Source organism: Falco rusticolus, chromosome 4 (assembly GCF_015220075.1).
Source record: "Falco rusticolus isolate bFalRus1 chromosome 4, bFalRus1.pri, whole genome shotgun sequence".
Taxonomy (NCBI): domain Eukaryota; kingdom Metazoa; phylum Chordata; class Aves; order Falconiformes; family Falconidae; genus Falco; species Falco rusticolus.
This window is the reverse complement of record NC_051190.1, coordinates 68,914,500-68,927,222: the sequence shown is the minus strand read 5'-3', so window position 1 is coordinate 68,927,222 and position 12,723 is coordinate 68,914,500. Positions and strand designations below refer to the sequence as shown.

Below are 12,723 nucleotides of genomic sequence, written 5' to 3'. Positions count from 1 at the left end.
GAAGGAGATTCAACTTTCTCAAGCTTGGAGTAGACTAGAGGGAGGCAGCCACAAAAGCAATTGGTTGCGTTTGTCTCAAAGGAACAGGCAGGATCTTTCTTGCTGCCTTATTTTCAGCTGTTATATACATTTCTGTGACAGACAAATGCAAATATTTTGTGAATCAGAGCTGAACACATAGCTTTAGAGTAAAAAAACAGATCAAGCACTCTATGGTTTCTTGACCCCCACTGAAAAAAAAACCAAAACAGTCAAATTCTGTCTAGGCAAAGTTTTAGTTAGTATTTCCACTGGGCAGGTAATGTGAATTGCTTTTGTTAAGAACCATCTACAGAGTTTCAGGAAGATAAAGGTCAAGTGTGTTCAAACCAGATGATACAGAGTTGAAATTGGCCAGTGGTGCTCACTGGAGGGTCATATATTTCAGAATAATGAAATGGCATTCACAGGGTGAAACCGAGTCTTTTTACTTTTTTAAAGAGAAAGCAGATATATGTATGAAGGCAAAATAAGTGAGCTTTAGTGTCAACCAGAGTGAGGTTGGAAGAACTGCAGAACACAGCACCTTTGTTGCCATCCATGATAATCAGCACTTTAGAATACGCCTCTGGTGGACCTCACAGTTGACTTACTCAAATCCATAATAGTTCAGGACTTGCTAGCTGAGGGGCTTTTTTTCTCCGTGCATGGACCTCACAGTTGATTGTGACTCATAAATCCCTAATAGTCTGGGACATGCAAGCTGAGGGGCTGTTTTTCTCCATGTGTTGTACTCTTCTCTTTGCACACGCTAGATATTTCCAACCAACATACCCTTGTTTTGTAAGAAAGGAAATTGGTGGCAGGCTGGTCAGAAGTGTGCTGCAGCCTACTCCAATTCCTAATGTTTCAGTGTCTTTTACTTTAAAACCATAAGGAATCTTTGGACTTCGCTTTAGAGTTCACTTTCCAGCTCTTGGCCTGAAATAGTTAATTCCTTAAAGTACAGCTCATGTTACAAAGCTGATTTACAGGCATTTGATGTTGCTTTGAGAATGTGCTTTGAACATGGAGGGACTTCTGTTTTTGTAAGAATTTTTGAGGTTTTGCTCTCTTGTTTCTTTTTTATGGCAGAGCAGCTGAGGGATGAGGATAAGTATCTCTTATAGTGTTCAACCTGGAATATATAAATAATGAAACAAGAAGTCTAGTATCAGTACTGAGCATTAAAAGAAAAAAAGAATCTGTGGAAGGTACAATACTTCCCCCCCAACTCAAAGGGCTTTATCGCTTCCTAAAACAGGATATAGAAAAAACTGGAATTAGCCAGTCAAAATATGTGGAGTCAGATTACTAATGAAATGCTCATTTGGGACTGAATCCTGGTCCTGCTGAAGACACTGGAAACAAAGCATGCGGAGAACCTCAGCTGAAATGCTGGGTACCTTTGAGGACTGGGCCTCTCTTTCCAGGGAACTGGGAAAATGCATTTGAGATTCACCTGCAGAGGAAGTAATAGCATGACAAGACAAGGATGTCACCGTTCAGAAGGGCTGTCTTGGATGGAAATAGCAATTGCTCTGGTTATAGCTTCCCTTCATTCTTCCAGGTGTGTCTGCTCAGCTGACCAGCACTCGACTCCGTCGGAACACCTCCGTGGGCACCCCATTCTGGATGGCTCCAGAGGTTAGATTCATGTTTCAAAACATTTTGTCATGGGTATTCAAGCTGATGCATTCTGCATTTCTGCTCTTTCTTTGTCTTTCTTCCTGACTGCTGGTACTTTCACCAAATGAAATAGTAATGTCATTTTTTAAAGTGTTTTAAACCTTCTTTCCTACATGTTTGCAAAGATTAAGTTAAAATGGGATTTATTTTTGAAATTACAAGGTTAGAGCCAGAGAGCAAGATGTTGAATTGCTTACGAAAGTGTTAAAGAAGGCAGAATACTATCACTGATCCTTTCCAGCCTTCCAGACTCTGAAACTATGGCTGTCACATTTCCCCATGGATGGAAAGAGCCCAGGGTGGTAGTGGTACTGTAATACTTTATAATACTGTAATACTGTAATAATTATAGCTTTTATTTTTTGATTTCTACACCTGAAAAGTTTTTAATACTATATATCCGTAGCTGACAGCAAGAAATGAACAAAGCTATTATGAGTGAATAAGATGTACTACATATCTTTGGAGATTTTTCCAGCCTGAAATTGAAGCATATAAAGATATATTTTAAACTGAGGCAGGAAAAATAATTTTGTTATAAATAAACCTATGTACTTACATTACTTGTGTGCACATACATGCGTATACATATATTTGTAGCACTTGAAATGACTCTGTACACATGTATTTTTATAAACCTATTCTGTTTATACACAGTGGTCTAGCCACATAGCTAACAGCATACGTGTTAGTTTAGACCAACTAATGTGTTGAAAAATGGGAGGAAAAATTCTAGATTCATCCAGCACTGTGGATGAGCTGAGATATATATGACGCTAAATACATTTGCAATAATCCAGTGGCAAACACATTGTTGAGAAATTAACTTGATCTTGAAATTGGCTGATTTGGCTGAATAAAGACACAGCAGGAAACAGTGAATTCAGCTTCTGCTTTCCTGCTCTTTTTCACTTCATAGAGAGAGCAATAGAGCTCCATTAGTTACTTTTCAGGAATAATCCACAGAAAAGAGATTTAGGGTTGCTGAGTTTCCTTCTTCCCTCAGGCAAGGGATGCAGTTTACCACCTTCAGCTGAAAAAGCCAAGGATTTGCACCATTTTGTCAGATCAGGGAACATCTGGTCAGAGAACCTGGTGTTCATGGACATTTGCTTTCTCTAGTTTAAGCATTGCTTTTTTTTGGCAACAGAATGCTTTAGCTTGCTAAATATGTGCAAACCTGTTTATTTCACCAAGTATCTCCATCCTGTAAGGGATTCCCCTAGCTGTGGGTGTACTCCTAAATTTGGACATTTGACCATTAAATGACCATCCCAGTCTTTTACTCCAACAGGTGATTGCCTGTGAGCAGCAGCTAGATAGCTCCTATGATGCCAGATGTGATGCATGGTCACTGGGTATTACTGCAATAGAGTTGGGAGATGGAGATCCACCCCTTGCTGATTTGCACCCTATGAGGGCACTTTTCAAAATACCAAGGTAATATCTTGATGTGTTTATTTCCTGCCGGGTTAGGCTGAACTTTTCCCTTAACTGTTACTTTCTTCAAACTTAGACTGTATAAGTTGGTGAAGTTTCTTCATATTATTTATGCTAGGAGGAAGTTAGAAAAACTTTATCCAGCTGTATTTTCTGCAGACTGTACTTCAGATGTGTTCACATTGAGAAGTTCATAGCTGTCTGTGGCTATGTTTGAGAAGAAACCATAAGGCCTTCTCCTGAGTGGACTGATGCCCAGTGTACGTGAGCACAGGACTTAGCTGGGTCCCGTATATTCTGTTACAAAGAGTGACTAATGATGGCAATACAGAGCCTGAGTGTGCCACTGTGGTGAACAGACCCCATACCTGTCCTCAAGAGTTAGCTCATGTCCTTTGAAGCAAAGTATTTTTCCACCACTCACATACATTTAAACTGCCACTTTTCATTAGTTTGTGCTGCTCCTGGCAGTTCCAGTGTTGCTGTCCTCAGACAGTGCAAATAGCAGCTTCATTCATGTTTTCTTTGAAGCTGGAGATAAAAGTACCCAAAGTGCCACTTACAGTGTTTCAAAGAACATCAATCTCAAAGTCTGTAGGGGATGATTGCACAACAGTTCATGGATTTCGCTCTTAACAGCTGGAGCAGTACCACAATATTTGAGACCACATAGTACACATGAGTTCTTCAAGTCCTCATCCAAGTCACCCAAGTAAGTTTAAATTACCTTCAGGTTTAAGAAATCTTGGCTAACTTGGAAGAGAATGAATGCTCTTCTTACCTTTACTTGCTATGGGAAAAGCAGTTACAAACTGCTGCGGTCAGTCATTTCAGCTAGGCCTTCAGAAAAACATCTGGCTTATGCCCTTATAAATACTGGGCACCTTCCTGCCCTGGAGCACATATAAGATCAACATCCTTTCATTCCATTAAGTAAAACCTGAAGGTGATAGAGTAAACGTTAAGCGTCACTTAAAGAAAAGCAGTTATGATGACTGAGAATAGAAAAATCACCTCGTCTATGGGTCATTCCTTTTGTCTTTATGATTATACCCAGTGAAAATGGCACCTCTGAATGGAAGACTATTGAAACAATTTGAACCAAATTAACACCTAGAATAAACAGCTCTAACAACAGAAAAGAAAGTAGTAGTATTTATTTACAATGGATCTGTACTTAGTCCTTCAATTCTAATTTTCGTCTGATAAATAAGAAGCAGTTAATAAAGAGCTAGTTCCTTCTGACACTCTCTTCAGCAAGTTGATTAATTCAGTCCTTCTGGGAAAACTTAAAATAGATACTTTTTTTTTTTAAATTCTCTTAAGAAGGTATATTGTTTCAGGCTTGAAAAGAGAAACTTGCCATTACAAGTGAATAGTGATTAATGGGTTGTTAGTTTCATTTCCGTTTATTGATTTGATTGAAAAAATTACAGTGATTCTTAGTTAGTTATGCTTGGTAGCTCATCTCCATGCTATTTCTCCTTGTTATTTATGTAAAGTAGGAGAACCAGTGAGGCATTGTATCATCTGTCCATGCTCATTTTACCAGTGGAAATCAATATCTTTTTTCAGTGGCCTTCTAAAACTCATTACTCAGCCTGCCTTCATGCATTCTTTTTGTCAAGTGAGTAGCTTATTAACTTACCATCAAACTGACCTTTGCAGGAATCCTCCTCCAACACTACAGCAGCCTGAACTGTGGTCACCTGAATTCAATGACTTCATTAACAAGTGAGTAACAACTGAGACCACTGTAGCTGAATATGGAACATATATAAATGTCATGTGTAAAATATCTTTGCATTCTCTGTGGAAATCTATTGCTACTAATACTTTTCCTTAAAAAAGTGATTTGAGAACCCAGTTTGACTTCCAAGTGAGGCTCCAGATTTAAAACATGAAATAACAACATCTTAACACACTTGATGTTTCTGTTTTTCTTAATTATAAAGAATATTTAGTTTTGAAAGTGCAGTAATTTACTTCTTGGACTCATCAATTCTGTGAAATCTTAACAATTTTTCAGTACAGAGCTGTTGTGATTAAGATGGATATATTTATTATAGAGGCATGAACAAACTACAGACAAGCATTTCAGAATTTAACAGCAATCCTTCAGCAATCATATGCTTTTTCTGCCAGCACAGGTGCTTGACTAAAGATTATGAGAAGCGTCCGACCGTATCTAGTCTTTTACAGCATGATTTTATTAAGCAAATTGAAGGAAAAGAAAACATGCTACAAAGGCAACTCATGGAATTTATTGATGTTCATCAACAGATGGGAGTCACTGAAAAGGCAAGGTAAAAGTAGCTATAAAGCAGACCAGCTGGACAATTTTGATACTTCCACTGTTTCAGAATGGCTAGTGCTCAAAGATTCACCTCTCATAACTTTAGCCAGCCAAAACCAGAGAGCTTAACCTTTGAGGTCCACTATGGAGCCAATGGAAAGGGGGAGTGGGTGGGGGTGTGGGGCATCGTGCTTCACACGAGGTGAAACAACCTTTAGAAGTGCCTCCCCTTTCTCCTGTGACTCAAGATGCAGATTAGGATCCCAGCTTTCAGAAAGCTAAGGTTAGGTGAAATCAGTGTTTGGCACTTTCTTACATTTGCATGGTCAGCTAATGTTTAGTTCGAGTATGCTAAAAATAACTGGTCAGGTTCTTGCAAGAATTGGATGCTACCAACTGAAAGGACTGATAGTAGTACCAGTAGTACCTTGTTTTGCAAACTTACAAATCTACATACTTTCTTTCCTCCAATAGTATTTACTAATATCAGTTCTGGATGGCTTTTATTTAAAACAACTGAAAATGGCTTGGCTCAATTTTACAATTTAAAAAACCCCACCCAGTATGCTGAAGTAACATCTCAAATGTGAAATGTTGTAGATTAGTATTGATGTACTACTGGTGCGAGTGCTCCTGTGCTTCAAGGTAAAGCATGACAATTTTTTCTTGGTTTTTTTAAGTGGAACATAAAATTTAAAAGACATTTTGGCATTATCATCTGTATTGAAAAAGCTTACATGTTTCCTTTCAAATATATACAGCAATCTTCAGTTACAATTATGGAGAATTTTCTTTCACTCTGTGCTTTGAACATAATAAAAAACACATTTCTAAATGTATTTTATATTATAATTTTCAAGTTTTTTGGACTTTTAAGTGGATGTGGGGTGAGCAGTAGTTTTCCTTCTCTGGCATTTCAGTAAAAAAACTAGGCAGTTGGCTTAAATTCAGGCCTCAGGCTGGATTTGTATGTTCTGAATGGTGCAGACTTCACATTTGCTTAATCCAGAAAGAATCTGGAATTGAAATAAGCTTATCGGATGTCAGTGCTGTGCCCTAAACCAGCAACATATTCCAGACTTTTTAAAGTATTTATAAAACACAGGGAAAAGATATGTGGTAAATCAAGTCCAAACTACTGAATTACATGAATTGAGATAGTGGTAGTGCTTGTGACGCTGGTCCTTTCAAATCTTAAATAATTTTTGAAAATCAAGTTTCTTAATCAATTAAGTATTTTGAGCTTTTTTACCCATTTTATAGAACTTATATGTTTATTTTCTATCAAGTCCTATTCTTTTTTTCAAAATTCTTTCATTTTTTTTCATGTTAATACTGCATTAAAGCAAATTACATTAACTTTCTTTTCCTATACAATACAAGCACAGAGTAGCCCAATTTGCATGTGCATAGAGCGGTCAAATGGCACAGGAACAGGATGATCTATTGGTACTTTCTCCATCCTGTTAGACTGATTTGTTAACCAATCTTCACGTGAACCAGAGTTTAAGGGAATGTATTACTATGTGATGAAGTTATTCTATGCTTTTACAGTTAATCAAGTGTAATTTCTACATACATTTTCCCAAAGGAAGACAGAATTTTCTCTCTGAAAATTATAATTTATTATCTGAAATGGTGCAAAAAAATTTACTTATTTAACTAATGATGTAATTTAAATGGGATGGTTAAGCTAATGGCTTGGTCCATACTTGAGTTTAGCAATTTAAAATATCAACATGTAGGCTGATAGTAGTTTAAATCTCATTTGCATTGATTTAACCAAATCTTTTAATATCTGAGATCAGTGAAGGCAGTGTGAAATATTGCAAGTAAAAACCACATTTTACAGTCACTGTACCTATAATCACTTCAGCTTTAACCTGTTTATTGACTATATTTGCTGGAAGATTGTCTTTCATAGCAGTGCCTGCAAAAAAGATTAGCTTTCTCCTAGAAACAGTAAGAATATCCATCTTAATATCTGTTGCTGTCTCTGTACAAGCAAGAAAAGCAGACATTATTTTCCAGTAGCTGAAAATGTAGTAGAGTATGTACATGATTTCACTTAAGAAGAAATTGGAATTCCAGACTTGTAAAGGACATTACTACAGAATAGCATGTTTTTTTTCTGCTGTTGAGTGATAAAAAGATTATACAAAGATCTTTGAATTCAGTAACCATACCTTTTAAAATTCTTTCAATATTAATCATATGTGTCTTCTGACCTTCAATCTGCACAGAAGAAATGGTGTAAAAAGCAGTGTCTGTACAGAAGTACCATGTCAATCCATCTGATTCAGAGTCAAGACATAGGCTGTGTGATGACAAGTCACCTGGAAGTCTGATCTTAAAGTCTTCTGGCTTTCTTTTCTTGATTATCCTGTTCCGGGACTGATTTTACACTGGTGTGTTAGGGCCCTGCTGTAGAATTCCTGAACCTTCACCAGTTGCTGGCAACTTCCCTTGTCAAGCTCCCACCTGATCTCCAGCTCCCTCTCTCTCGGTCCGTAATTTGAAGGCATAACTCTCCTGCTTCTTGGCACTGGGAAGCAAGTAGTTTAAAGGAGTAAAGAACTCTTCCTTGTACCAAGGCAAGAAATCCTCCTTCTTGTGTCATGTTGTTTAAATTGGCATGGCATATAAACTCAAGAAATTTGGTATTATTGACTTAAAGTTGTAATTAAGGAATCCAGTTATTTTTCAGTATGTGTTTCGTTTGCTCTCCTCTTCAAATTCAACTCTATTAATAAATTTTCTATTTCAAAAGAAAAATGCCTGGAAGTTAATAGCTGAGGTCCAGCCACTGGGTTTTCCTGTATGCACGATTCCTGTTTTCACTCAAAATCAAATCACCCTCTTTGTCCAGCATGCTGAAGTGTAATTAGGTTCTGCCTGCCTTCTGCAGTGGTAATCTGTTAATGTGCTTGTGATTTTATCTTGTTGTTTGCTGAATGGGTAGTTGATATAGTTCAAAAAAGAAGAGATTGTGTTAGGTTTTGTCACATTCTTAAAAGGTTTTTTGCAGAAGGCCACATCCTCAGATCCAGTCTTTGTGCACTGTGTCTGCTCAGGATCAGTGTGTGATCTCTAGGCACGGAGTGGAGCTACCCTACAGTCACTCCCATTAACACCACTGTTCCTGAGGTATTTTCTAACATAGAGTCACCAAGTCATTAGGGCATTGCACTGGGCCCTCTGAACCTTCCCATTATTGTTATTCTAGTGAAGAGGAACCTAGTTCTATGTTCTGCATTGTATTGCATCCTTTCTAGACGCCTAGCAAGAGGAACAGAGCCCACCAACCTCCTGAGTAACTAGAGAAATCTCAACGTACACTGATAAACCTTTAAATAGCAATGTGCTGTAGACCTGCTCCAGACTTAATGAAGATGATATAAGATTTTATTGTTTCTTCAGTAGCTTCTGAAAAGTCTGTTATAGTATATTTTGTGCTACTCAAGGCTCAAAACAGCATGAATACTAGCAATGATTCAGTACAAATCCCACTTTTTTACTTTGAGTAACTTTACAATACATTTTTCTCTGAAGTCATCACTTCTTTATGCTAAAAATATCTGCAACTTAACCTTTCCTAGCTCAGATGTCAGGCTGAAATTACAGTGGGAAGACCATGAGAAAATATCCCTGGAAACACTAATGTTTCATCTTGACTGAAACATCTCCAAAATCTGCTCTTTGGAATGATGAAGTAAGCTATAGGAGATACATTCGTGTTAGGGAGGAGGTGAGGCAGGCAAAGTTGCATACTAAGAGCAATTAGTTTTGGGGGTTTTGTTTAGTTCTCTCTAATTTGTGAATTCCTGATGAGGACAGTGCCTTGGGCTTCTGCAAGAGTTGACTTTGCCATGGCGGTGGCAAGAAAAGCCTATTTCATTGTGCAACTTCATAAGGTGGTATTTGCCTCTTTTCAGAGGAGTTCATGACTCCTAATCATCCTGATATTTCTTTTCCCTAAGCCTTTTCAAACTGATAAACTTTAAACCACCAGAAAAATTCTGTGACATCCTAGTAGTATGATCTTGAGGTTTTAAATAAACTCTATCTTGTATCTGTTACTCCAGACCTCAGGACCACCTAGCTCTTTAAATACTGTATTCCAATTCTTTTTTGTGTTGATAGTGACACAAAAAGCATTATAATGGAATTTATTGCACAATCTTTAATGGAAACAAGACAAATTCCCTAATGAAGAAACAATAATGTCATTTGAGCCTGATCACTCACCTTTGGACACTGCTCAAGTCTCCCCTCATTTTTAGTGAATCCTTCGATCATGTACTTGCATTCTTGTAAGTCACATTACAGCTGTTAAAATGTACAATTAGTGAAGAAAATAATTATTGAAATCAGTGCTGCAGCATATACCCCAAAACTGTTCTAAAAATACACTTCTTGCTAAGCTGAATGAGGGGGAAAAACTGCATTGTAAAGAGTTTTACTTTGCAACAGAAATAGCTGTCTTTGAAACGACCTTCAGAACTGTCGCATACTACACCTGACAGTCAGGCTTGTAAAGACTTATCTTGAATTGTTTGGCTGTCTTAATCTTGACTGCTTTTACAATAATCTCTGCAGAAATATGCAATGATTAGTACAGTGTGTATTTTCTGGGAATTATGACTCATTCCAGAATGAGCTGCATATGTGAGGGATATTCACTGCACCTAGATTTCAGGAACTGACTCTGGTCCCCAAGTTAAGAGCCTCATCTTTATATGCCCTCTGAATAAATATGGGTAAGAGACCTATTCTACTGCAACATGATTCAGAGAAAGGGATTTTGGGTGAGATGAGTTACTCTCCTAAGATTTTGTCCTGTATCGGCCATGTAGGGGTAGCACTGATATCCAGTGACAGGGTGCTAAACAATTGCTCTCTTTAACTATTTGGAAGGTTCAGGGGGTAAGTTCATGTACAACATGCATAAAGGTGGTTGTCAGTTTATTCACCCCGGTTAAAAACAAGGAGTACCATATTTTCCTTCCATGACTTTGCTTGATTGTGCAGACTTGTGTCAATTATTTTCTGGGTGTTCACTCTCTCTCTGACTCATCCTGCTAGGGGAAGGCAGCTGACAGAAATCCTTCAAGTTCATTTCTGCCAGACAGGCTGTAGTGGAGGGTAGGACATCACTACACTATCTTGACAAAGTCAGTTTGAGGAGCAGAGTAAGGTAGCTCGCAGAGTCCAGTGCTGACTTGGTCAAGGTCTGCAGATGAAATATGTATCAGAGTAGGGGCTTAAACCTGAGGCTTTGGAGTTCTAGGCTAAACCTTGAGTACTTTGAGCCATTTCTTCCTCTCCTGTGACTAACTCAGTGTGGGCTTTGTTGTACCAACAAGGAGTTGTAATTCCTGCACTGAGGATACTCCTGTATAGGATGGCTGTGCTGCAAACTGCTCTCAAGCCATAGAAGCAATAAATTGTTTCTGGCAACGCAGGCCTTAGAATAAGCAGATCTCCAGTCTCCTACGCTTCTAGCTAGTATGCATCTTTACAGCAGGTTAAGAATACGCTTCCATATAATACAATGGACAGCAGCAACGCCTGAATGTAGAATAGTTTACCTCCTGAAGCAAAACAGGAGAAAGAAGTTCTTCCTGCATTCAGGTCTCCGTGGCAGTAATGCTCTGCAACTGCTGCTTTACTGTTGTGTCAGTTCACTTGCTCAGCAACTCATTTCTCCTGAAGGGGGAATACCTCACCAGGCGTTGCTTACATTTGGAGCTTCGTCCTTCATCTTCTCAGTATGATCCTGACCGTAGAGCATGTGCCTGACTCATGAGGGCAATAAAGAACCAATCCCAATGAGCCTTTTAGAGATCTCTTATTTGCTCGGTTAAGAACAAATATTTTCCCCTGAAATTTGTCAGGGATACAGCCATTTCTTGAGGCTGTTCTGAAGTACCAATAACGAGCTTTTTTGCAGGGCATGGTAAACCAGCACAGACTTTGGCAAACAGATCATGCAGAGCAGGACATGACCCAATTAGCTGGATGTGGGCCATCTCTAAATCAAAAGCCCCGTAGCTCTGCTGAGGAGCACTGTGCTGTCAGCAACATTGCATGAGCTTGAGCACAGCTCTCTGAGACTGCAGCCAGTGCTGTACAATCATTTAAGCATAGAGGGAGTGCAGGTTTGTCTGCAAAGCATTGTGCACAGCTGGAGTCTTATCAATACATTTGTCTAAATTCAGCTACAGATTTTGCGTAGATGTAAGACTATGGTTTTATTTAAGCATATTTCACCAGATACATCTGTCAAAGACAAAATTTTTCTTTTAAGTGTGAATTAATATTGCTGTGTGCAACCTCCAGAGAAATACAATCACTAGCAATGACAGATCCTGTACAGGTTTCTCTGTGTTAGTGCTTTTCTGTTTGTCACTTTAAATGCTATTTGTAACTGCTGGGAGGTGTACAGCTGTTCCCATCTTCACCTTACAGCAAATTTGATTACGTTTAGTTTCTTCTTTTCATCCTGAGTAAGGCCAGCACTTTTCCTGTCACTTTTTAGTCTATAGATGATTCTCCAACCAGTTTAGGCAGAGAGTTCAACAGGGCATCATGAGTCACACTTCCCTTTTTGTGGTATTTTTGGAACTATCAAAAATCTTTTAAATACGTTCTGACAATTTGAAGAAGAAAAAGCTGCAGTTGCCTCATCTTGATTTAACTGAATCTTGAAAGATAAGTGGGGGGAGGGGGGGTGGGATGGATGTGTAGGGCATGAAGGAGAATGCCCAGAAACAATGTTGCATTGACTCATTTTCTTGTCCATACTGACTTGATTTTTCTGGCCTTTAGCTGCTTGAATTGCTTGTTGAGAATGGCTGTGAGATCTAATGCCTCCAACAAATAATTTCTGAACAGAACAGAGAAACATGGTCATTTCAGTTCACAATGTCTATGTGCATGATGATAATGAAATTTCAGCATTGATGCCAACAGCACTGATGTGGGGGGTTTTAAGTGGCTGGAGTTTTAGGAAGTGAAGCAGTATAACTGCCCTTGAGGGGTCTGTGCCCTTTGACAGCAAAGCAGAAAAATACTGTGTTCTGTGAAACTGCTGTTCTGCTGTACTCTGGAGAATAGAGAATATAATCTGGTTTAACAAGCACTAGTGTTCTTATAATGTCAGCTGAAGAAGATTACAGGAGAATCAATTTTATGTAATTAAACTTCCCTGGCATAAATAGAGATTGTTTCCATAAAAGGAAAAAAAACCCACCAAACAAATGTCTCCATGACTGGAG

At 38.5% G+C, this 12,723-nt stretch overlaps 1 protein-coding gene across 10 annotated transcripts in view; it reads left to right on the top strand.

The window, feature by feature from the left end:
- MYO3A (myosin IIIA) overlaps positions 1-12,723 on the top strand; it is a 127,873-nt gene that overhangs the window by 51,165 nt on the left and 63,985 nt on the right. For all 10 annotated transcript variants that reach the window (XM_037385723.1, XM_037385718.1, XM_037385719.1 and 7 more), the window contains exons 6-9: positions 1,589-1,665; positions 3,002-3,147; positions 4,816-4,881; positions 5,298-5,453. In XM_037385723.1, coding sequence (XP_037241620.1) covers positions 1,589-1,665; positions 3,002-3,147; positions 4,816-4,881; positions 5,298-5,453 — 445 coding nt within the window. The remainder of the gene's footprint in view (positions 1-1,588; positions 1,666-3,001; positions 3,148-4,815; positions 4,882-5,297; positions 5,454-12,723) is intronic.